Genomic DNA, 26,849 nt, shown 5'->3' with positions numbered 1-26,849 from the left:
AACCACCTGCTTTTCAAGGATATTTTCATATTGAAACACCAAACTGAGTGGCTGGATCTAAAAATTAACATTCTCCCCCTGACGAAGCCAAATACTCTATTAAATGAAGCTATTCCAAAATCCAGACTAAAGGTGTAAGCAATGGCTGCAGACAAAATCCCTGGACCTCAAAAAAACAGCTATGCACCTGTCTCATTGCTTTTCTAACATGAGCCACTGGAGCTAGACAGCAGACACATGGCCTGTCCCAGGAGTATTTCAAATACCAGTTCAATTCTTTATTCTTCTGACTTTATTGAGATGTATTTTTGTATTTTGTGTGTACATACTCATGTACAGGTATGCATTCCCATTAAGTACAAGTGTTACAGGCCAAAGGTCAGCATCAGGTGTCTGGTGCAGTTAGTGTCCACTTATTTTCTGAGATAAGATCTCTCCCTGACCCCGGAGCTCACAAATTTGGGCAGATCAGCTAGCCAGTAAGCCTCAGGGACCCCCTATCTCTGCCTTCCTAAGTGCTGGGATAACAAATGTGCACACCTCCCAGCCCCAACAACTGAATGTTAGGGAGGGACCTGCACTCAGGTTGCTTGCAAGTTAAGCACTTCAATGACTGACCCGGTTTGTTTGAGACAGGGTCTCCTGCGATGTTTAATATGGAGCAGAAAATGACTCTGAACTTGGGACCTTCCTTCACCAACTCCCAAATGCTAGGATTACAGTACTGGATCACCTTACCTGCTTTGCCCTTGTGACTTAAACTTTTTTTTTTTAATTCTTTGACAACCTACTATTCATATGTTTTATCACAGTCACCCTATTATCTTCATTCCCCCTCGCACTGAACCTTCTCCTCCCAAGAAACTCCACTTCCATTTTGTATGAGTGTGTTCTACTGTGTTTCATTAAGCTTGCTTGTATAAGCATGGGTGGTGGTTCACTGCGGCATGGAGCGTGGAACTCACTGTGGAGCAGGCTGGCCTTTAACTTTTGGTGATCCTCCTGCCTCTGTCTCTTGAGTGATGGGATGATACAGGCAAGTACCATCATACCTTGTTCAACGAACCAGGTTATTTCAATGAACTCTCCATGACAACATCACAGGTATTGCTACTAAAATTTCTATAAAGCCAACAGTTGGTCAAAAGCAAGAACCCTAGACCCAATGAGCTGGTTAGTTAGATACTAAACTACAACTATCTATTTTAATCTTAGTTTCCAACCCATTATGTTAGATAGCTTTTACCCACAGTTTTCAAAAATTGGTTAAAAATAAAACTATCTTGTTTTCTGCAACTGCAACCCAAAGACAAAGCTCCCTGCCTTGGGAGTCAATGACCCAGTTATCAATGAATGACTAAATATGTAGGCCATCTGCCACCCAGTGACCTGCCAGTTCTTAGCAAAGGAAAAACATGCATCAACATCATAGACTTTGGCCAGTCTCCACCTCTAAAGGTCCCAGGCCCTCCAGCTTTAGAGTCTCCGGGTCCACATTAAAATACTGAAGGCACAGTCCAAGGTCGGCATGAGACGGCCCACAGGAGAGCCCTGCTCAGGGGAAGCAGGGCCACGGTCACATTCACAAAGGTCAAGCCGCCTGCCTAGTAAGAAACAGCTCACCTTTACCTAACAGTATCAAACTTGCAGGACAGATGTAAGTTTTTCACTGATAGGAAAAAAGTCTGTTTCATGTACATATATACAAGATTACAGATACTTTAAAAAGTTCAAAACACTTGAGTTTTATTGAAAATAATAAAATACAGAAACACCAGGTTCTCATCTTTGAAGTAAAGCTGACACATCCTCTAGATGTTCCTAGTTCTGTACCATTCTTGTCACTATTCACCAGGACAGGTTCCAGATGCAGAGCAGCAGGTGAACCTGTTAGTTAACATTCTCCTCTGCCGTCTAAGTCCTGTCCTACTTATGTTTCTAAATTTTACATTTTTATCTTTTCAAGAATGAGCAGTTTTAAACTGATGTATATTATGAGAGCTGGATTCTCATATTATTCTTCATATTAAGAACAACAACAAAATAACCCAAACTAAGAACCAAAAACCCCACACACACCCGATTTAAACTCAGAGAAAATATACATTTGTTCATCAGAGCTCACCTGCTTTAGATACTTGTTGACCTTCACATTAGTACATTGAGCCAATGTTTGATCCATGCTGCAAGAAACTATACAAGATGAAAAAACCTGTTAATCCCTTAGGAAAACCTTAAGGGAATGAAAGCAAAAGCCTTATGCTAGAAAAGAAAACAGAGCATGGGGCTGGAGGCAGTCAAATGAGTAAGAACCACAAGGATGAAGATGATTTTTGTACAAACATGTGCAAGTAGATAAAGTCCAAAAGGAGCATGAAACATCCACTTTCCTGCAGAAATAGGATCATATCAGGTAAGGACTTCTGACAAGTTAAAAGACATCCTCCAGTAGTTACCAACCCCATCAAAGCCACTTAAGGCCTTTCAGGGGCAGTCTGGTATTCTGGGCCCTTTGGAAGCTGCCATTTCCTTCTAATATGGGGCTAACTCCAGACTCTTGGCAGTCCCTGCATGTCTCTCAACTGTACCGATATTTCTTAGCATAGATATTTCTTTAAGGCTATAAACTTTACTAGTTGGTCCCATTAAACAAGCCATTAGTTTTTCAAATGACATGAGTCAAACACTTGCACATTTCAACAGAAGACAGTTACGTTCACCTCTCTGAGATGAAGAAACTATTAGCTGGTTTCCAACTGGTTTCAATACTGGTTTGAAGCTTGAGTAACTTTGTGTAGACATAAATATTTTGTTTAAATATTAAACATTAAACCTTTTCCTGACATCCAGACAGAAAGAGAGGGGCAGGAACAAAGAGAAGGCAAGAGGAGAAACAGTCTAATGAACAGACTTGTGCCTCCTCTGCCATCCACAGGAGGGACTTTAGCAGGAGTTGCAAAAATGCCTGGAAGCTAAGTTTCTAAAAACTCACCTCTACTCTACAGAAACATCTTTTTTTTTTTTTTTTTTTTTTTTCCTTTTCCTACAAAGGGAGAAGAAACCCAGAAAATGAAAACCAAACTGAGGTTTTCTGCTGTAGAAAGAGTTATTTACTACCTCAGCGGCTATGTTGCAGAGACTGCTCTACAGCGCTGAAGCAGCTGTCATGCCTTTGTTATACATCCTGCCATGCTGAAGAGCTCTTCCTGAGAAATTAAAAACTTAACCCTGGTTATTCCCAAAGAACACCTTGAGCCTGGTTTGGGTACTAAAGGGTAAAGATTTCCTGCTGGCAGGAGGCCATCTCCACTAACTTAGGCTTACTGCACAATAGCTTAAAAGCACCGAACAAGTAGCTATCTCCAAGACACCTGTCCATTTCTTCTCAGCTAAGTCACTGTTTTCAACCAACATTAAAAAAAAAACTCAACTTGTTAATACAAGTACAACCTTCCCTTTTTAAACTCTAGAAGCTATCAATGCTGGGTTTAGCTGACACAGCATGTCCTCAGGATTCATGAAAAGACACTTCTCTCACAGGCATTTGCAGAGGGGGTTAGCCCACATTCATTAAATCACTCACGTTAAGTTAATTGAAGTGTAAACATTACTGACCAACTGAGCTTATCAGTCATGAAAGGATACCAAAAACTACTGCTTGAAACAATACAGCTACACCAACCTGATGCCAACACAAGTTTCCTTGTCTGTTCAATTGCTTCACAACAAACTCAAAGTACTGCTATCTTCCCTCCTGCTGTCAGGTGTACAGAAACCACAAGGGGCTCAATACATGACTTCGTTGTCAGGGTGCAGTGGCAATTAGGAGCATTCCTCTACGTAATCATCTCAAGAATGGCTTCAACAACGGGACAGATGACTTAAGTCACCAATAACACATCCAGCATCTACACCTGTCTTTACAAAGACTAATATTTCTTGGATAAGCCTGCTAGAAAACTGCACTTCCCTTGAGATAAGCTTCCTTGGCAAAAAGTTGAATTCAATAAATGGCTACCCACAATGACAGTCCCACTTTACACCACAGGGGGAGATACTACACCCGTTTCATAAAACTTTCAGGTCCCTAGACTACACAGGCAGGCTCATTACTGAACATGGGAGCCTTCCAGAACTTGCCAAGTTGGAGCAGCAGCTGGTCTCTAGAGCTCCATCTCTTCCTCTGTGCTAGCAACTGTCTCCAGACTATGGTAAAGCGGTGTGTCTGTGCACCGAGGCTCCAGCAACAGTTCAGTTCTCTGTGGGAAGGCAGTGCCGGCAGCTGCACGCTTTGTTTGGCTCTCTCCCATGTAGTTCTTAGGGTTAGAGGATGGCTTTGGCTTCTCAGAAAGGAGTTCAGGGAGAGGTTTCCAGAGCACAAGCTCCATGGAAGGACGGCTCCTGGGACAGAAAGCAGATCAACCTTTAGGACATGCAAACAAAGGCTGTCACCAGCTCCTGTTCACTACCCAACACCTTGCAGTTAGATATAAGCTGCAGTTAGATATGTTAAGGTCTGTTTTTTGTGCATCTCTACCCAAGTAACTACTGAAACAATTTCTGTTATTTTTGACCTTGATGTCTTTCATCAATTCTCATTATATAAATTTAAATCTTTGAATTAAAAAAGTTCACATTAGCAGCAGCAGCAGATATACTAGGACTGATACTGATTAGCATGGTCGCTGTACAAGGAAGCTACCCATGTCTTGCTTTGTTTTAAAGAGAGCTAGCGATATTTAAGAGAATTCAAACTGGACTTAGAAAAAAATTGTGCATGCATGTCTGAGTCTCTACGGGGATAGGAACATGTGTGTACATGGCAGTTGTGAGCCACCTGATGGGGGTGGTGGCAGGAATCAAACCCCAGTCCTCTATAAGAGCAGGATGTTCTGTAAGAAGTGAGCGTTGTTCCCACCCCTCACACACACAAAACCTAGGACCTCACACATGTATGTGCTCTACTTACTGATCTCACCAGCCCTGTATGTATTTTAAACCAATCAACCCACCAGCCTTAAAGCTGCCATGAATAGCTGTAATGTTCTAAGTATCCAATGTGAAAAACAGGGCCCCATGAGCTGGGTGTATTGGTGCATGCCTTTAATTCTGGCACTCAGGAGGTAGAGGAAGGTGAACCTCTGTGAGTTCAAGGCTGGCCTGATTTATATAGTGAGTTTCAGGATAGCCAGAGTTACATAGACTCTGTCACAAACAAAACACAGAAAAATAGGGCCCATGATTTAATTTAATGCTCTCTTTGAGGTAGGGGAATGGAACTAAAGCCTTACGTGGTAAGGACCACTAATCTATATCACTAGCTATAATGACACAGCTAGAGAAAAGTTTTTAATACGCAGATTTGCATGACTATAATTTTTTTGTTTTGATTTGTGACACTGAGTTTAATGCATGCTGAGCAACTGTTCTATTTCTACACTACTTCCCTAGCCCTGTGGGTGATTTCTGTTATTAAGTCACTGTACATGAAAATGAAATCCTGGACCAACTTAATTTCTGATGCCCTTTGTTTCTTATAGTTGTGAAGTAGAACGTTTTGCAGTTAAACCAAAACAATGACACTAAACATGCAAAATCATGTATTTTTTCCTAACCATAGCTGGGAGCAATACCTGTAATCCTAACACTTGGAAGTTGTAAGCAGGAGGGTCAGAAGTTCTAGGCTAGCCTGGACTACATGAGCACCCATCTCCAAAGTAAAGAAAAATTCCTTACCCTTGATATAAGAAAAATAGTCTGGGACACGGAAGTAAATAAGAAGAAAGTAACACAATGAGGAATACTCTCAAAGGCTCAGTTCTGGAAAACTACTGAGAGCAGCAGACACTATTTTGAGCAGGAGGGCACTGTGACCTGCATACACAGTGGCTACAACACTGACACACCCTCAGGGCTGAGCAGTTAATTATAACTTAGGCTCCGGCCTGTTGGAAAACCTGCTGGGTCCCCACAGCAATAGCTGTACTGCTCCTACTCTACCTGAGGGCAACAGCGCCCACACTATCGAGCGCTAGGTCCCCAGGGCGCCCTTCAGATCCCCACACTCAGCTTCAGTCTAGGTTTCCCAAGCAGCACTTAAACGCACTTTACAGCACAGCATACGATGAGGACTCACGCCTTCCACACTGGAGATGAAGCTGTCTTCAGTCTGCACTTTGCTTGGTAGGCTCTTGTGTTTGCTGGCCTGTTTCCTCCTCTCACCTCTTTTCCTTTAGTTACTCCTCCTCACCCTAAGCCCACCTGCTGTTTCTGTGTTTCTACTCTCAAAATATAACAAACAAGTTAACTGAGCTCCTTAAACTCTGGGCTTATTTTCTGCTTTCCTTTTTGTGGTGTTGAGAACAGAGCCCAAGGCTTTACACGGGCACCGCAAGCGCTCTTCCACGGGTCACTTCTCTAGTCCTTGCTTTTCTGATACAGAGCTCAGTGTATAGCTTAGTCTGGCCTGGTACTATCACATCCATCTTAAAAGTATGTTGTGTTTTGTCATTATTTTTCCCCTCTCTCTTCTTTTTTCCTTACTTTTTTTAAAGACAAAATCTCATTCTGTAGCCCTGGCTGGCCTAGAATTCACTATGTAGAGCAGACAGCCTGGAAACTAATACCCCTGCCTCTTGAGTTCTGCTGGGGTTTCTCAAACCCTGTCTAGCTTAAATTATGTTTTAAATCAAGAGCAAATGAAGCTGAGAGAGGACAACTGTGAACATGAACCTAGCCTGGGGTACAGAGTAACATTCCCACCACCCCCAAAACAAAACAAAGCGAAGAGCTAAACATTCTAGAAAGACCCCCAAAGAACGTGCTATGGTTTGTAGCATTTCTGTTTCCAGGTCTCTGTGCTGAGTCTGAGTCACTATGTACTTACATGGACTCAATCATTTTCTTTGTGAAGACTTCCTCAAATTCCCTCTTCAAGCCTGTTTTCATGGTTTCGGAAAGGATAAGACTTGGGAGGTGGCTAACATTTCTGTCACTTTCAACCTCTTCATCTTCGTCAATTATCCTAAATAAGTAATGAGGCAGAGAAAGAAAAAACATTAGTCAAGGTATTGTATGTTCTTGTAGTAAATAACGTTTGAGGCTAAGACTAAAATCGCAGGTGCTACAGTGAGATATCAAGTAAGCGACACTTCAGAGCAAAATGACCAAATGAGCTGCTTTTCTCCCAGGCAGGAAGAGCTTTCAGCAGTTCATTTAACAGAAAAGTTTTGGAACGGAGTCAAGTTTGAAGAATGTGTCCTAGAGAACTGATCTTGACATGGTTAGTAAAATGCTTAGTCAAGCTGTTAGAGCTTGCTTTACCATGTGAAGTTTCTGTTCTGCATTCCCTGTCTCCTGCATCACCACGTGACCCTGCCCAGCTTAGAACAGCAGCACCGAGCAGCCTGCAATGTCAGTACCTGTCCTCAATCTCCTGAAGCTTCCTCCTGGCAGCTTCACACTGCGGTTCTCCAGTTGTTTGATCCATTTCTTCACAGACAGCATCTAGCATGCTGGGTACAGAAAGGCCACTAGGACACGTGTTTACCCCATGACCTTCTATACCCTGGGCTGTGCCAAGAACCCATTCATTAGCAACTACACAAAGTTCAGCTTCGGTCAGTCGCTTTTTTCTTATTGGACACCTAGGAGGAAGGAAGAAAAAGCAAGAAGAAAAGAAAGAAAAAAAATTCCCATTTCAGATGAAATGTAAGTCATTTTTTTCTAATCAATTAAAAAATTCTTTTTAGCCAGGTGCTGGGATTCAGGCGTGTGCTATTGCACCTGGCTAAGGACAAAAATCTGTAGGAAAGATAAGACAACAAGCATCGCAATAAAAAAGACAAAGTAGGGTCAGAGGTGGCTCAGCAGTTAAGAGAACTGGCTTTTCCAGTGGATATAGGTTCAATTACCAACACCCATAAGGTAGTTCACAAATGTCTGTAATTCTAGTTCCACTGAATTCTATACTCTGCCCTGACACACAAGCAAATTACCCATACACACGAGACAATAGAGCAGCCATTTTTGATCCAGCCACACGCTGTCATTGCTGCATCAAGTTGTCCCCACCCCAAAGCGTCTGGTGGTCGCCAAACACACACACACTTCCTAAAGTGTGCTTCCAGTACCATAAGAACAGGCCACTAACATAAGTTTCTTGCCTTTGGCCATCTGTCCCTGACCAAGAATGGGATCTACCCTTCTCCTAGTCCATCTGCATCCTCCCTATATTAGTACTTAGGAGACCTTAGAACTCAAACCTAGCTTCTCCCTTTTGGAGATATTTGGAAAGGAGGGCCTAGAAAGTATCAGAGTAAGGATCCTATCACTGTACCTCTTCATTAAATTCCTTGCCTTTTAAGAAAGGAGGTTAACTATCTAAGCTCTTACACAGACTTGTACTTATTAGCACTATGACGTAAGCACGGCAAGCTGAAAGCAAGGCAGGCAGCTGGCTGCTGTTTACCCTGTTCTTCTTCTAAGTGTTTGGACCTGCTGCTCAGCAGCAGCATGGGTAGTGTCAGCTCTGGACCACATAACCAGAATGCCCACTCATCAGTCCCAGTTCAGAGCCACTACACTGAGGGTCAAAGGAGACGAAGGAACATGTTTATAAGGGAAAAAATTAAATCTATGTTAACACTGTGAAATCAATATTCAAGTCTCTGGAATTTAAAATCTGACATTAATGCTTCTTAAACTTGCATTAAAAAAACTGAATTTACTATGTTAGATTTAAAATTTTTATCTCATTCTAGGACTAGAAATATCTAGGAGACAAGATGCAGGAAGATCAGGAATTTAGGACCAGTGTCAGCTACACAGAAGTTTCAGGACAGCCTGAGTTACATGAAATTCGGCCAAAACCAACCGACCAACCAACCAGCCAGCCAGCCAGCCAAACAAACAAAAAACAAAAACAAAAAACCCAAAACTAAAAACCAAACCAAACCAAACAACAAAACAAAAGGCTTTAAGCTGTGTGTGGTGGTACATGCCTGTGAAACACCAGCTAAGAAAAAGTGTAACAAATCAGAACAGGCAATTTTCAGAACACCTAACAATTAATATATGAAATTGTTCTTTGACCATAGGTTATTTCATGCCTGTAGACCTACTTTGCTAATTAACAATTGAAGATCAATAGTGATTAAGTCCTAAAAACCTGTGAATTAAAAGGCTTCCTGAAGCTGGAGAGATGACTCACCAGTTAAAAGCATGCACTGCTCTTGCAGGTCCCAAGTTCAGTTCCCAGTACCCCTATCAGGTGGCTCACACTGGGATTAAAGGCATTCACCACTGCACCTGGCTTAATTTCTATACATTTAAGCAAACACTAGAACCAATAACTTAATAACCTAGAGCACTATGAAGACAAATAAGGTTCCTGAGTTATCTATAGCAATCCCAAGGCTTAGCATACCCCCTGATCTAGGGGTTTTTAATCTATGGCAACAGCTCAGCAGGAAGAGCGCTAGTCATGTAAGTATGAGGACCTGGGTTCAATCCCCAGGACCAACATAAAAAAAGCCAAGCATGGTGACTTGGAATACTAGCACCAGAGAGGCAGAGAGAGAGAAATCCCTGGGTTCTGCTCGACTCCTCACCACAGCTTACATGGTTAGCTCCAAGCCAGTGAGAAACCTTGTCTCAAAAACCAGGTGAGGGAGATGTCTCAGTGACTAAAAGCACGTTTGTGTCAGCATGAAGACTAAAGTATATTTGTAAATGACAGGTAGGCATGGTAGCCCACCTGCAATTATAGGACTCAGGAAATGGAGAAATCATAGAGCAAAACCTGGGTTCAAGTGAGATACCCTGCCTCAAATATAACACGAAGAATGATTGAAGTCAACCTTTGACCTCCACATATATGCACAAACCACACATAGGCACACATTTGCATGCGTCCGCACACACGAACACCCCCCCCCCCCCCCCCCCCAAACCAAACCAAACCAAAAAAACCTAGCAAGGCTAGGAATACTGGTACTTTAATCCCAACATTCAGGAAGCACAGGTAAGTGGCCAAAGCCATTTGGGTCTACATAGCAAATTCCAGGACAAAATAGTGAGACCCTGTCTCAAAACAAACAAAAAGGGCAGGGCAGTGGTGGTACACACATTTAACCCCAGCACTTCGAAGCCCTCCTAATTCAAGGCCAGCCTCAAAAACCAAAAATCCCAATCAAACCAGACCAAAAACCAACCAACGCAAAGGTGAATTGTAGGAGAGTAAAAACATCCAAGATGGACTTCTGCTTCCCTCAGCCCAAGTATACCTTCCCTTACTCAGCCACAAAACTAAGGTAACTTTCAAGCATTGTATTTTTGTTTTGTTTTCTCAGACTTTGTCTTTTTTATTGCAGGTTCCTTGTTGTATTATCTTTCTTCATGTGGCCCTGCTTGTGTTTGGAGATCCACCTACCTCTGATGGGATTAAAGGAGTGTGCCACCAGCTTCTGGCTTTTTTTTTTTAATGAGTCTAAGTATCAACAAATCTAGGCAATTCAAAAAGTTTTAAATTTTTTCTTTTTAAGACAAGTTCTCATGTTTCCAAAGCTGACCACAATTCAGTATGTTTCAGGGAACAGCCTTTAATGTCAGATCTTCCTGCCTCCACCTTCCTTCCAAGTGCTGAGCTCACTGGCTTTGTTTTGTGCTTTCAGCAAGGTCTTAGTGTGTAGCCCAGGGCTAGCCTCAAACTCTCAGGGATCCCATCTCACTAAGGATGACTGGAGTAAGCCATCATTTTCGGAGAAGAGTTGCGTTTCTACAACAGAGGGCGTGGTGGGGGTAGAATCGTACACACAGTTAAACTATCCAGAGCAGGGCTCCAGATAACTGACGTTCAATGGGACAGCAGCTGCACAGCATGCGCCAAGCCCTAGGTTTGCGCCTTAGCACAGGAAAAACAAAAAAGCAAGATGACTCAATGAGTGAAGACGCTGCCACCTAAATGACAAACTGAATTTGATCCTGGAACCTACATGGGGGTGGGGGCTGGGAATTAATTTCCAAACGCTGCCCTCTAACTTCACATCCCTATCACGGCACGTGTGTATATATGTAATAATAATGACTGAGAAAAGAAGAGGAAAAAACGCAGGTATTGATGCATGGTGGCATGTGGGCCTTTAATCTCAACGTGTAGGGGCAAGCAGATCCTGAAGTTGGAGGCCAGCCTACCCTACATAGCCCTGGCTAGGCAGGGCTACATACTGAAGCTGTCTTAAAACAAAAACCAACAGGTAGACCTCATACATACTCATTTGGAATAAGCTAAAAGTCAGTAAAAACAAACAACAAAACCCCGACGCTTTGCACTGTGAACAGGCATCTCGCTACAAACGTATAAACAATCGTAAGCACACAGTCCTCAGCTTTAAGTTTATGAACTCTCTATGGAGAAGTAACAAGCAAGTTACAAGCCCTTCCAATACATAGTCTCTTGTTTTCTTTCCGTTCTTGTTTTAAACTCTTCGTGTCTGTAACCACAGCTTAAAATTCAAACATTACACTGGTTACAATGAGTTTTCCTCTACACCGGCCACCCAGCTTCTGCTCCTAAAAGGCACCAGTTTAAATAGATACATTTTGACTTCACCTTTTTCCCGTAAACTAGGATGCACGTGTTAAACAGCGATCACAAAGAGGACAAACGGTCCTGAAACTTACTCATCATCCTCTGCCAAACGCTTGTGTTTCTTTCTACAGTGAAGGGAAACACTGTTGGAATAAACAAAAACAAATCGGTCAACCAAGACGAGAACTTAAAACTAAGATTTCTTCATCCTGTCTTCCTCGCCTCACTTATCGGCATCTCCCGCCACAAACTGAAAACTCCCTTCCCTGGCCGTGAGGGACCGACACAAGGTTCCAAGTGATCACGTCTTGCCGGAGACTCCAAATAACCACAGACAAGGAGATCTGAAGTTGTCACTTCTGTCGGGGCGGTGACAGCTGTGCACGCCTCCAGGACCCATCTCTGGCCCCACGCTGCCGACGAGGACCCCAAGTGTCCCAGAGACTCTCAAAGTTGTCCCGGCCGGCGGCCAGGCCGAAGGTCCCTGGGCAGGTCGCCGGCCCTGCGTCCCGGGACCCACGGTTAACGTCCCCACGGGGTTAACGGGCCCGCCCCGCCGGCTCCTCACCGTCCGCGCGCCGTTCTCCCACCCGGGCTGCTCGGCGCAGGGCGGACGCCCGGCCGCGGGGCCAGGTCATGGCCGGCGGCTCCCGGCGGGAAGGCCCGGCCCGCGAAGGCCGCCGGCGGCTGCAGGAAGTCCGCGCTGCCGCTCAGAGGGAGGCCGCTGAAGGGCCGGCCGAGCGCCGCCATGCCTTTCCAGGCGAGGCTGAGTCCGCGACCACAGTCGTTCGTGTCACCAGGCCCCTCAGTGGCAGCCACCGCCGCTGCCCACGAGAACCCGCCTCCGAGCCCGCTTCGACCCCTACGTCACGCCTTCTAGAACCCTCCACTCTGGGCCGCCCAGAGACACGTCGGGATTTGTTGTGAATAAAGGGGCGCTGTCGTGAGGCATGTCGGGAGTTGTAGTCCTTGAGGACTACAAGCAAGATGGCTGGCAGTATAGTTGGCAAATCCTTATGTGCTAGGTCAGGTTGCCCGTAGAATAACAAGAGTTCCAATCCGCATACAAAACACTGAGCTGGGCATGGTGGCTCATGACGATCTTCCCAGCTCTCATAAGGTGAAGACAGGATGTTCGAGGCTAGCCTTTGACTATGTACCACGGTCTAGGCCAGCCTGGTCTACATGAGACCATGTCCCCCCCCCCCCCCCCCCCCCAAAAAAAAAAAAAAAAAAAAAAGGTTAGATGCCTGTTTCCATGTCTTCTGTATGCATCGAGAGTTTCGGGCCAGCCATAGTTACATAGAGAGATCCTGTCTTAAAACAAAAAATGCCTAGGGGTGGACCCTGACAATTGGAGTATTATTCTAGAACCCAACGTAGAAGGAAAACGAACTCCGGCAAGTTGTTCTCTTTCAGTGGGCGTGGGGGTCAGGGGAGAAGGGGCTTGATGTGTGCTCTATCTCTAGGAACACACATGTGCTCTAATGCACACATAACAAGAAATAAATAGAACATACATAAATAGAAAATTAAAAATTATTAAAAATGTGGTGGTGGAGTGTGACTCAGTGGTAGGGCACATGTACAACAGCACAAAAATAGAAATTAAGCAGCTGAATGGCACACAACTGTAATCCCAGCACTGGGAAGGCTGAGGCAGAATTATTTGATGTCAACCTGAACAACAAAATAGGATGCTAAGGCTTAGAAAACCATCTACTCCACACACATACACACTTAATATACTGTCTTTTTTTTTTTTTTACATGTACTATGTTTTCTTTATCTGTTTTTCTTTTCTATATTTATTATTATTACAATTTATTCACTTGTATCCCAGTTATAGCCCTCTCTCTCATCCCTCCCAGTCCCATCCTCCTCCTCTTTCCCTGCTCCCATCCTTCTCCTTTAATCCATTGATAGGGGAAGTCCTCCTCCCCTACTATCTGACACTAGCCTATCAGGTCCCATCAGGACTGCCTGGATCCTCTGCCTTTTGTCATATAATATAGGATAAACATACTAAAATCTACAGACCTAAAGAAGCTAAACAACAAGGAGGACCCTAGCGAAGATGCTTAATTCTCATTCAGAAGGGCAAACAGGATAGACACTAGAAGTGGTAGAAGAGAGGGAACAGGATTGGAGCCTACCACAGATGTCCTCTTTTTTTTTTAATTAATTTATTATTTTTATGTATATGTATTTTAACTGTATGTACACCTGAATGCCAGAAGAGGGCATCAGATCATATTATAGATGGTTGTGAGCCACCACGTGGTTGCTGGGAATTGAACTCAGGACCTCGGGAAGAATGAGCAGCCAGTGCTCTTAACCACTGAGCCATCTCTCCAGCCCCAAAATGAAATCTTTGTTTTTTTTGTTTTGTTTTTGTTTGTTTGTTTGTTTTTGAGACAGGGTTTCTTTGTGTAGCCTTTGCTGGCCTAGACTTGGAGTTGAACCTGGCACATCCAGAAATGGTTACTGATGCCTTCTGTTTAGGGTATCAGAATTGGTCAACGCCATCATGGATTGTCTTAGGGTTTCCATTGCTGTGAAGAAACACATGCCCAAGGCATGTGGTGTTAGAAGGCTAATATTAATTGGGGCTGGTTTACAGTCTCAGAAGTTTAGTCCATTGTCATTATGGCGGGAAGCATGGCAGCTTGCAGGCAGATATGGTGCTGGAGGAGCCAAGAGTTGTACATCATGATCCAAAGGCAGCCAGGAGGGGAGGAGACTCGCACTGTGTATAACTTGAGTTTAGAAGACCTCAAAGCCCTGCCTCTACAGTAGCACACTTTCTCCAACAAGGCCACGCCTCCTAAGAGTGCCGCTCCCTATGGCCAAGCATTCAAACACACGAGTCTGTGGGGGTCACACTTATTCAAACCAACACACTGATCATTCCTCATTCTTTCACACCTTAAAGAATGATCCCATCATCCAATCTGAGTTGCTTATGCCAATGTCAATGCCATTTAGCCAAAGACTATTGAACGAGAGTGGATTTAATGAAGTGAGTTAGTGTCTTACCCAGGGGCAGTTCAGTTAGTGTTAAACGATTTGGAGGAAGGTTCGAAAAAGCAGCTTTGTATAAACAGGTGGTGGTGGCACAAGCCTGCAGTCCCAGCTTTAGAAAGGTAGGGGCAGCGGGATCTTAAAAATGTAAGGCCGGCCTCAGCTATGAAGGGAATGTAATGGAGGTGTGAGACCCTATTTCCAAAACAAACAAAAAGCTTCAACTGGAATGAATTGCTAGGAATTGAGGATAATTCTATAACTGGATATTTGGATTTGGTTTTTCCTTAGAAGATAAAGAAAGCTAAGTCTAGATGTTTGGTTATCTATGTAATTTGGACAATTGCCATTGTTTTAAATAAGAAAAGATTCAAGGTTTGAGAGATTCAAAGATGAATTTCAATCAAAGTATTCTTTACTAATCATAGTCACTACAGCCAGGGAAGCTGGGCTAGGAGAGCAAATAATTTGAGACACAAAGGAATTTTTCCCATTTTTATCTACTTTAGTAGAGGCCTCTGAGATTAAAAAGATGTCTCATCTTAGCAGATCAGTACTAGGTAAGATACAAAGCACTAATTTTGGAAACTAATTCTATTGTCCCACTATACCTTGGGGTTGCTGCATGCTGAGAGTTTACCGGTTTGGGGAAGGTATTAGAGAGGATAAGAGACACACAGCTATTTCTTCTATACATGTCTGTAGGCTTAGATTTTTCACCAAATCTTAAATGCTTCTACCTCCCTTCCACCCACCAACCAGAGATGGGAGGAAAAGGAGCTTATTAGGTAAAGGGGATTGTAGACCTTTTTGAAAGTAATTCCTTGGGATGAGTCCACTCTTTGTTGTCCAGATACCAGAAGTCCAGTCCAAAGGCCAACACTAAGCAGCAACATGAACCAGCAGGATTCAGAAGATGATTCAGAAGATCGGGACGAGTCAGTAAAAGCCGCAAGGCTCAGCTGGATCGCCCTGAGAGGTTCTCTGGAACATTTCTCTCTGTGAAGTCAAGTGTCAAAGCTCGAAGATTAGGACAGTGATGGCAGTCACTGTCCATGGGTTTCTATATATGTCCCCTCCTCAGAGAGCACCCACAAATGCTCTCAGCTGGCCAAAGTCATGCCCCTCACATGAGACAGCTCACAGCTGTCATGTGCCCTCTCACAAGCCAGCCTCCTGCAAAACATCACATGCCTTCTCATAAGACAGCTTCTAGCAAAACATCACATGATTCAACTGAATCTTCAAAGAAACCAGAAACTTCTACTTCACATGTCTATGTTATGACACAATTATCAAGTTGTGTGCATTTTTTCTTTATTTATTTTATCAAGGTTTCTTGAATCTTTTTCCCTCCTCTACCCGTTATCCCTCACAACACCCCAACACCGGGTAGAACGTTAGTGGGAGGGGAGCCATAGTACTCTTTAGCTACTTTTTTCTGGTTAGGGTTATTGGGTTCCTCGGGATATCTCCAAATTCTTGTCAAACTGCATCAACAACTACCAGGAGCAGCAGGGAAGGAAGCATCAGTAGCGCCCTCCTCCTTTCTTGGAGCCCCCTTTCTATCTCTATTTATTCCTTCTCTAGAGACCCCAGAATTCAACTATCTGCAGCTGGCAAAGATCTCACTCCTCTCAGAGGCCGACCAGCTCCTAACTTATCTGTTTGTTCTATGTGTGCAACATGGCTGTCTACTTCTCCTCAGTTTCATGTGTCCTTCCTTCCTCAGGGTCTGCAGCCGATTTCCCCTGACTCTATCCCAGGGTTCACCTCTTATTTTCTGCCTCAGCTAACAGGCTATCAACTTTTTATTGACAGGTGATGCTTCCATACAGTACACAAGCGATTCTCTACATCTCTCCCTTTTAGTTCAATAAAAGGCTCTTTCTTACCATGATAAGCTATATACAATAAGAACAATTGTGAAAACTATCATGTAAAAGTTAGAGTCACAATGTTCAGTCTATTTGTGTTTGGCAACCTAGGAGAAAGCACCTTACTATCTATCCTATCCTAGTGAGTTCAGAGTTCTGTACCAAAATCACTATCATAGCTTGTATTTATCAACCTAAAAATCTACTTAGACCTAACATAGCTTTAGAAACACTTTTTAAAATCCTAATGTGAGACCATAACTCTCTAGTCTTCATCAGAGACTTGAGAAGGAATACATATTACTGAGTATGCAGGAAGTGCAGCATGAGCAGTTTCCAAAATGTAGAAAAGGCAGAGACAGCTGGCTGCCTAGACAGTCACCCAATATTCTCAGCAACATGAGGCATCACCTGTGGCCTCCTGGCCCAGCATACGACAGACTTTCCTGTGAAGCAGGAATTATGAAGGACTGCCTACCTTGTCTTGGCAAAGATAGGAAATGGACTTCTTCTGTGTCCTGCTTGTCCACAGTGTTGACGGTACGCCATCTGCAGCTGAAGCAAGGGTCGTTTTCACCCAGTGGCGAGCTTACCACTCTTAAAGCAAACTCTTTATGGAGGTTCTTCGATGTGCAGCATCTTCTTTGCGATAGAATGGGGGTGCTGGCAGAAGCTGACGTCTCACTGTCAAAATACCCTTTAATAAAAACATCTTTAAATGCTGTACTATGTGGCTCTCTGAGGTTTTGAAGACCATCTAGCTGTCTATTTATGGCAAATCTGAATAGACAAACATTGCTCATTTCTAGCTATTTCCTATCTGTTCAACTTAGGAAACATATTTCTGTAGTTACTCAGACTAGTATCCAACATGATCATAAGTTTGATTGTCTGACTGCTAACTTGCATTTCTTAATTATCCTAAACAGTATAGGAGCTTTCAAAAGGACTAGAACCTTTATCAATGCAAAATATTTGATATTAGTAATTACTCTTTAGTTTAAGCAGATTCAATAATCTATCCTTTTATCCTATTACTATTACCTATGTTATTCTTTTATTTCTCCTTTTTTCTTTTCCTCCCTTCTGCTCCTTTTCTCCTTAACAGTAGATAAAAGAGAAAGAAAGATAAAGGGAAGAAAACAAAAGAGAGAAATCCCTGAGTCTAAGCTCCTATGCCTTGTTTCTCTCCCATGACCAAGATCATTTAACAACTTGCAAACAACTTCCTTTTAATGACAAATATCTATCACCCATAGAACAACCCAAAGCTACCCACTCCACTTTTTGGGAAATGGGGCGTCACTCTTTTAAAATTGCTTCATGCTATCTGAGGGTGTTGTTTTCCTTTTTAGGGGTCCAAGGAAATTGGGATATTGGCCAGTCTTAGGACAGCTAGCTGTATTATTTGTTGTCCAGTCTCTGTGTGCTTGGAAAGTGAAGGGCTAAACTGAAGTCCTGGCTGGCACAGTCTGTGAGGTTGGACAATTTAGGTAGCCATTTTAAGTTGTTCTGGATGCAGGTTTTTTAATGTACGTCAGTGTTTTTACTGTATGTGTGTTTGTGTGAGGGTGTCAGATGCCCTGACACCAGGGTTACAGACAGTTGTGAGCTGCCATGTGGGTGTTGGGAATTGAACCTGGGTCCTCTGGAATTGCAGCTGGTGCTCTTAACCACAGAGCCATCTCTCCAGCCCCTGGATGCAGATTTTTGAGGAAACAGCTACCGAGGCAGTCTGTGATTGGATCAAGTAGACTACTAGAACAAACATGTCTCAGTGTCTCAGCATCCTTCAGGATGAATCCTGTCAGGACCACTCCAACTTCATTGCTGTCTGGTCCTTTTGTTCGGTAAACATATAAACTTTCACAGGCAATATACATTTTTGCATCAACACATGTATGGAATGTGCAGAGTGCACAGTTTAGCTGAAAAATGATTCTCTGCTCTTTGTTAGAGCAGGTGAAGGGCAACCATTTTTTCTTTATAAGCCAGTCTGGGCCGCATAACCAAACTGTAATATAAATGTTCATCTATGACATATGGAAGGATGGCATGATAAGTCTTGAGGACTCTGTAGCCAGCAAGATTTATTGGTTCTGCAGAGACATTTTCTCATGTCTCAGCCAGCCTCAGAGCTGTTCCCCCTCAGCTCTAGTATTACCTGTTTTGTTGGTCTTCTTAATTTCTTTCTTTTTGTCTGCAGTCAAGATTGTCAGGGGTCTATACCCTGGTCATATCTGATTTTTTAACTAATCTGGATGGAATACATAGTCTTTCTTCTCCTATTGAAATAAATACAAAACTGCTCCTCCGAGGTAAACACATCTCCTGATTTCCATTCTGAGGCTAGAACACCCATGGGGTGATCGAACTCAGCAGTCCTTTCTAAAACCCAGTGTTTTCCAGCAGCTGCGCTAATTGTCTCGTTGACATTTCAAAGATTTAAAGTTAATAAATAATTATTTAATCTACTTCTAGGCGATCCCACTTCCCCCGTCTGTGCTGTGAGCATTTTCTTTTAAACTCTGTTAGATTTCTCTGTAGCTGTTTGTCTCGTAGGATTGTGGGGCATATACCTGTAACATATTTCATGTCACGATGTCTAAAATGTTGTTGTGCTCTATTGGACACGTATGTCGAAGCATTGTCAGCTGCAATCTGTTAAGGCATTTCCAAGACAGCCGTCACCTCTGATAAATATGCAATGTCAGAATCATCTTTTTCAGAATTCAAGGCAAAAGCCCACCGGGATTCCGAATATGGTGCACAGTTTTTAGTCTTCTAAACTTTGTAAAATGCAACACGCCATCTATTGCATGACATTTCTCTAAGGTGACATTGAACAGAATCTGACTTTCAACTTACCCAGCAATCGATCCTTGACAATATAGCTATATTTAGTCTGATTATGCTGGTTCGTAGCTCAAGCGTTTTGATCTGGCATCTCTATGGGCTGCCATTTTGTAATTTCCTTAAGCCTTTGCTGTAGCGCTCCTTTCTAAGACTACTTTATTTGGGGCATTTAGGCCTCAAGCTCCCTTCCAACCTCTCTCCTGCGTAGGAGAGAGAAGGTTAGTGGGGAGAGAGGGCCCCTTTACTTCTCTTGGCTGTTTAGGGTCGAGGGCTTCTTTTAGGGCTCGATGCCAATCTCCGTAAGTAGCAGACAGAGCCAGCGGCAGCCTTTCTCTCCATCTGTCAGCTCCAAACCGCCACACCACCCGTCTGTCAGGTCTCTCCAAACTGCTACACACCACAAGCCAGCCCCAAACACCATGCCACCTCTCTCCTCGGAGTCCTGGACCACGCCCCTCTCCATTCCACACAAGGCAGGCCGTTACCAGCTGGCAAAAGCCACAACCCACACAAGACAGTTCACAGCTGTAGAATTAACAGCTGTGGACAAAGTAAAGTCCAACTAAAATCCCACATTTAGGATTAAAACAAAAACATATTTACACAACATACCGAGTTTACAAAGAAACCAAACTTCCATTACACTGTAGATCGCTCTCATCTGGGACTGTTTTTTTTTTTTTTTTTTGCGGTCATTGCAGGTTCCAGATTGGAGTTCTTTGATGATTCTCTATTCTGATTTAAAGAACCCTTTAATCTCTGTCTTTTTCTTCTCTAAGTCTGTTTTCTTTTAATCTCTTTTAAAGGGATATATAAAATTGTAATTATTACTGAAAAAAATAGTTATTTGTATGCTGGAAATCAAGACAAAATCACATGAGATCCCGATGCACTGTGTCACAGCATTTTTCCTTTGTTTAACACAGAAAATATTTTTCTTCTTAATCTCTCTCTCCTTAAGGACTTCCCAAGTAGCTTACAGGGTCTGTTGACTTTTCAGCTTTTTTTGCCTTTTCCACGTGTCTGTAGCTAAGCCAAGTCTCTCTGGGGCTCGGGTAGCATGTCGTGAAGGCTGCTGGCTCTGCCTCTTCCCCCGGGGGCTCAGAAGCCGGCTGGAAAAGCCTGGGCTTCCGTGCCGGGCGTGCAGGGAGCTGTTCTGCCCATTTAGCCAGCAGCTCACAGGCCTCTACCCCCCAGCTTTGGCTGTGGCCACCGCCTGCTTTCTGGGAAAGCCAAGAGAGCACAGGGCAGCGCGTCTCGCTGTGTTGGCTCTGTTGCAGCTCTAGGCGCTCCTCAGGCTGCTCAGCGCGGGGCAGTGAGATGCTCCTTCTGCTGCTGTGGAGGCACCTCGGGAAGTGTACCGAGGCTGCGGTCCCCGTTCCACCCACTCGTCACAATGCTCTGCTCAGCAGGGCGGGGGCGGAGGGGGGCGTTTTAAAGGAGCCGCCTTCTGCACCGCCTCTGTGGTTTCCTGTTCCTTCCCCACTCTTTGGCTAGGAAACAGATTTCCACCTGCCAGTTCTCAGACTCTAAACCTGGATTCTAAGAGTCCCTACGTTGGACGTCATTTGTAACTGCGAGCTATTCCTCCTGCGCCCCAGTTCCTGAAATAAAGGCTCTGAGACCTTATTATTTGTGAATAAATGCCTGGGCCATAAGCTTTTGCCCCTTCCCCGACTAGCTCATAGCTTATTTTACTCTATTCTGTGTGCCGCAGGCCTGGTTACCTCTCCCCAGTTTCAGGTCTTTTTCAGAGCCAGGGATGAATCTGCCTCCGACTCTATCAGAGTTCATCTCTCTCTGCCAGAATTCCCCCCTCCTATTTCCTGCCTCAGCTAACAATTTATCAGCTTTTTACTGACAGGTGAATGCTTCCATACAGTATACAAAATATTCTCTCTACAGCTTATCCTCTAGGAAAACAATTATCCGAGAGCCAAATGTTAGGGGCAAAGAAAGGCTTTATGCAGCGGCCAAAGAATGGAGAATTACTTGTACACCAAGTTTTCCACTCCAGGTCTTAGTCCGCCAGGCAAGACTAAGACAACTACCACAAACTTTCAGCCAAATTTGAAGCAAGTTTGATTAAACAGTGGCCAGGACCATGGATGCTGGCCAGGTTCATGCCCAAGACCCCTGCTCAGAATATGGCTCAGAATTATGCTAGTCGAGGTCTTTTAAGGACAAAACCCATGGGGCTGGAGAGATGGCTCAGAGGTTAAGAACACTGGCTGTTCTTCCAAAGGTCCTGAGTTTCAATTCCCAGCAAACCACATGGTGGCTCATAACCATCTATGGTGAGATCTGGTGCCCTCTTCTGGTGCATAAGGACACGTGTAGGCAGAATGCTGTATGAATAAATAAATAAATAAATAAATAAATAAATAAATAAATAAATAAATAAATAAGTAAGTAAGTAAGTAAGTAAGTAAGTTAATTAATTAAATAAAGAAAGACAAAACCCATAAGGCCACATATTTTCCACCATTGTCCAATCAGAGACAAGCATACATCCTGGCATACTGTCCCTGAAGCAACCAGGCTTGTTTACAGAAGCAAAAACACGTGGCTTGTTATCTTACATAAACAGCAGCCCCAGCTTCCTTTTCTGTCCTTGGGCAAACGGGGCTTGCAGGTTAGAGGTATTTTTGTTTTACGGATCTTTTAAGTAGAGTAATTTAAACTTAAGATATACTATAAGCCATCACACAGAGAGACTGATGGATCGAGATAGAGGGTAGGAATGATGGAGAGACCCGAATTAATAGAAGACTATCAAGCCCTTTCGGGAAATAGGCAAAGGGCTTCCAGGAACTTGTACCACCAATTTCCACTATGTCGTGATCTGGTGCTCTGGTCATGGTAGCTGGGAGGTGTTCTTAGCCTTGATGAGAGCCTATGCCAATTTAGGGAAAGATAGACCTGGATTATAGTTCTGGGTGAGACATTCATACAACTGGGAAATCACAAGTGTGCCTTGCATCCTATGTGTTCTGCAACTCCGTCCTCATGTAAGTGTGTCAGAGCATATGGGATGATCTCCATGTGTGTGCATATGCATACACGCGTGTTCATACCCAGATGTGTGTGCAGGCACGTGTGTGCCTTTGTCTCTATGTATCGATACTTGTATACATGTTGATGTGTGTGTGTAGTGCTCCGTTTTAAAACTCTACTTTATTTGGGGTGTTTAGGCTCAACCTCCCTTCCAACCTCCCAACCCTACTAGGAGAGAGGTTAGTGGGGAGAGAGAGCGCCTTACCTCTCCTGGCTGCTTGGGGTGGAGGGGTTCCTTTAGGGCTCCATGCCAGTCCCTGCCAGCAGCAGATGCAGCCAGCGGGCTCCTTCAATCCGCTGCCCCCTGAAGCGTTTCATTCCATCTGTCTGCTCCACACCGCCACGCCTCTCTGGTCTCTCCAAACTGCCACACTCCACACGCCAACGACGAATACCCCGCCACGCTGCTTTCTGGACTCCCACATTTAACATCCTCAGAGTCCCGGACCACTCACCTCTCTGCGCAGCTCGATGAAGGCTGTTACCGGCTGGCAAGAGCCACGCCCCACAGGAGACAGTGCACAGCTGTGCACAAACTGTAGCCCAACTAAAATCCCACACTTGGGATTCAAACGAAACCATATTTACATAACATAACTGAGTTTACAAAAAAAAACCCCAAAACTTCCATGACATGTGTGTACATGTGCGTGTTCAGGGTTACATAGTCACTTGTTTTCATATGTATATATTTATACCTATGCTCACACACACATGTTGGTGTCTGTTCTGTGTATCCTTTGTGTGTAAATATGTACATGTGTGTGCACTTGTTTGCAAATGTGTGTCTATGTCCCATATTGGTATGTTCGTGCCTGCCTCTGCAAACATCTGTGTGCGTGTGTGTCTGTGAACGTGTCTGTGGGCCTTTGTGTATTCTGTGCTCAGTGCATAGGTGTATTCGTTTAACTATGTCAGTGTGTGTGCCTAGGGGAACGTAAGTGCACAAATGTACATGTGCATATGTGTGTTTGTATGTAGCTGGTTTGCACATGGCAGTGTGCGCCTGCTGCCTATCTCAAAGGAGAAAAAGGTATACAACTGTGACACCTCATCAGTGTCTTTCTGCTTCCGCTTGCACCAGTGCTAATTTCATCCCCAAAATAATCTCTGCACTTCAAGTGATCACTATTAGGTGATCACCATTAATTAATAAATTATTAATATGTAATCACAATTTATTCTGAAACCATCATTCTCATACAAGTCTGCCTTATGGAACTAATTTTGGAGGCAACGGTGGTTTTTTTCTTGAGTTTCCCAGAAAGCTCATTCGTGTTGGTGACAGTGGACACTACATGAACCAATCTCAAGTGTTTTGTCACCTAAAAAATCACATGATCATACTATGTTATTATTGAGTAGCCATATGTTTTCAAGTAAAGAACGTTAAATATGAAAAAATATAAACGAAAAATGACATTTTGGGTCAAAATAATAAGACACAGAATTTTTAAAAATATGCATCATACTATTTTTTTTCTTATTTGTTTTTTTTGTTTTGCTTTTTAAAGACAGTGTCTTTCTCCATCTCCACGGTTATCTTGATAGCAGTGTGTAGACCAGGCTGGTCTTAAACACACAGAGATCATCCTGCCTTTGCCCTCTAGTTCTGGGATTAAAGAAGTCTACTACCACACCTGCCTAAGATATCCCTTATGATCATAATCTCCACAAAGCTGGAAGCAAAGAAATGTTGTAAAGGAACACTAACGCCTTACAGAACCATGAGCTTGACCTCTGCATTGAAAAAATATTCAAAGAAAAACAAATGACATTTATCTAGGTGTTTACTCTGAAGTTTAAGATAAATTTATAAAAAAACAACAAAACAATTATATTTTGTTGGCAGTTTAAAAAGAAGATTGAAAAGCATTTTCTCAATTGAGAGTCGCTCTTCCCGAGCAACTCTCACTACTATGAAACTGAAAACAACTGACCAGACAAGCACAGATTACACCCAGGATAATTCTTCAGTTGTCACTAGAGGCTGGTTGATGTCGTCACCTGACAGAAGGCAATGCCATTCACTGAAACACTGTTTTTGCACCAGATTACAGGGAAACAGAAAGGAAGGTGTCTTTAGGATAAGTGTTGCTTATCATTTGAATGTTTGCTTTGAAACTCTTATATATATATATTTATTTACTTACTTTTTTATTAGGTTTATTTATTTAGTTACTTAATGTATGAGTGCTCTATCTCCATGTACACCTTCACACCAGAAGAGGGCACCAGATCTCATCATAGATGGTTGTGAGCAGACAGTGTTCTTAACCTCTGAGCCATCCCTCCAGCCCCTGTTTTATATTTTTTAAACAAATGAGAATGACAGTTACGCAACGTTACGTCATCCCTGTGAATTTCTGAGTTGTCTCTGGTGGCAATGTCTCTTTGACCAGCTTTCTCCTTCACTCCTCTGACAGGGACTTGAGATTCCTGGGGTCTGAGGACATCAGGTGCCAGGCTTTGATAGGAAGAGGCTTCAGTGCCACAACTGGCCTCAAGTCCCAGACCATATTCATCCCACAGACATTCCAGCTTCCTCCTGGCCTAGACCCTAAGAATTAGCCTTTCCTGTCTTTATTCTTTCTATTCCTGCCATAATAGAAAGGATCGAGTATCTTACTCTACATGGTCAGTATAGTTCTTGACACAAAGAACCTTTTACAACATCTAAATCGAGCATAATCTTATTTTCCATGTATTTTTCTTCGTTACACGGCCTTGCTCCTCCATGCCGTGGAGGCAAGGTCCCCTAGGACTACAGTTGGGCAATTTGCCTTAGCTGAGAATCCTAACCCTCACAGCAGCCAGGTGGTCCCCAGACAGATCAGGTGGCTTGGCTGCTCCTGCTTCATCTCGGTAATAAAGAAGCTGCCAACCCAGGCACCACACACTGCAGGGGGGAGATCTGACACCCCTAGAGTTTTCTCCTGACCATTCTGAAACATTTCTGCGAATCAGGTTTTCTGAAGGTGAGAACCCACACAGCAGCCACGGTGCAGACCCCAGAGGGGATTCCATTATAAAACAGGAAGTTGATGAGGGCTGTGGCGTGGTCACGGGTCAGGTGTATTTGAGGTTTTAAATTTCCATGCAGGTTTGTGTTACACACAAAGCACATGCTTGCTGTTGAATGCTACCTCACTCTTCATAGCCTTACTCTCTCCCCAAGACAATTTCACTTTGACTTTCTTTTCTTCTATTTGAAATTTAATTTGCTTACATTATCTTATGATGAGTCTATCTTAATTTCTTTTCTTTTCTTTTTTTTTTTAAATTTATTTATTATGTCTACAGTATTCTGCCTACATGTAACACCTGAATGCCAGAAGAGGGCACCAAACCTTATTATACATGGTTGAGAGCCACCATGTGGTTGCTGGGAATTGAACTCAGGATCTTTGGAAGAGCAGCCAGTGCTCTTAACCTCTGAGCCATCTCTCCAGTCCTCTTTTCTTTTTCTTTTGAAAAGTTTAATGCATTTACTTGATTCTTCTTGGTCATACATGTCCAACCAGCTTGATTCAGCCTTTTCTTCCCCAAATATCTAGCATCTCCCTGTGAACTTCATATCTTTTTCTTAAATTCTATTTCTATTTATTTCCTTTGCTTTCTTAAAATAGGGTTTCTCTGTGTAGTCTTGGCTTCCCTGAAATTCAGTTTGTAGACCAGGATGGCCTTGAACTCACAATGAATCCATGCCTCTGACTCTTTGTGCTGGAATTAAAGTCATGTACCACCACTGCTGCTTTAAAACAGATTCACTTTGTTTTTATTAGTGTGTCTGTGCATCTGTCTGGGTGGATGTATTTCACATGGATTGAAGCTGTTTGTGTGGTCAGAGAGGATGGTGTATCCCTAGAGCTAGAGTTACAGGTTTTGCAGCCGGCCACAGGCCTCTTGGAAACAGAACCAAGATCCTCAGAGTGTAGCAAGCAGCCTCGAGCATGGAGTCACCTCTAGTCTCCTGCTAGATTTATGTATGGAAATTGCATGTATACAAGTATGTAAGTATGTATGCATGTGTGTATGTTCATGTATAAGTATGTCTGTATGTATTTACATATTGAATCAAGACAAGGACTTTCTATGAGGACTAAGCTGTCCTGGGACTTGTGAATCAACATGGCCTCACAATCACAACATCAACTACCTCTATATTTCTGCTGCTGGATTAAATATGGTGCCACCAGGTCCAGTTCCTGGAAATAATTGTCTTCTAAGAGAGGTTTTCGCTGGTTAGCTCTTACTGTCCAGGAAGTCCATCTGTAGACAAGGATGACACCACATTTACATATATCCCCCTGTCTATGCCTCCTGCATGCTGGGATCAAGACTGTGCAGCACCATTGTCTGGCTCCTTAGCTGGACCTTTGCACTCTCTTGACCTTAGGGAGGTCTTGTGCACATAGGCGCTGCTGCCGTGAGCTTGCGTGGAA

The 26,849-nt window shown here is 43.4% G+C and overlaps 1 protein-coding gene and 1 long non-coding RNA gene across 3 annotated transcripts; both read right to left on the bottom strand.

Moving 5' to 3' along the window:
• Window positions 1–1,720: 1,720 nt before the first annotated feature.
• On the bottom strand, window positions 1,721–12,436 carry Ccdc117 (coiled-coil domain containing 117). The gene is made up of 5 exons (XM_055624220.1): window positions 12,159–12,436; window positions 11,683–11,733; window positions 7,422–7,646; window positions 6,887–7,024; window positions 1,721–4,401 (listed from the first exon to the last, which is right to left on the bottom strand). The coding sequence occupies exons 1-5, from the start codon at window positions 12,338–12,340 to the stop codon at window positions 4,164–4,166; spliced, it is 834 nt and encodes a 277-aa protein (XP_055480195.1). The 5' UTR covers window positions 12,341–12,436; the 3' UTR covers window positions 1,721–4,163.
• Window positions 12,437–14,971: 2,535 nt separating this feature from the next.
• Window positions 14,972–20,723, bottom strand: LOC129689035 (uncharacterized). 2 transcript variants are annotated; one of them, XR_008722026.1, is made up of 3 exons: window positions 19,960–20,723; window positions 16,970–17,188; window positions 14,972–15,613 (listed from the first exon to the last, which is right to left on the bottom strand). It is a non-coding gene; the product is annotated as an uncharacterized LOC129689035 (long non-coding RNA). The 2 variants fall into 2 exon arrangements; XR_008722027.1 differs by having other exon boundaries at window positions 16,970–17,175.
• Window positions 20,724–26,849: the final 6,126 nt, after the last annotated feature.

Source organism: Psammomys obesus, unplaced genomic scaffold (assembly GCF_907164565.1).
Source record: "Psammomys obesus unplaced genomic scaffold, mPsaObe1.curated_primary_1811, whole genome shotgun sequence".
Lineage (NCBI taxonomy): Eukaryota > Metazoa > Chordata > Mammalia > Rodentia > Muridae > Psammomys > Psammomys obesus.
Note: the sequence above shows the minus strand (reverse complement) of the source record. Positions and strands in the feature narration are given on the sequence as shown.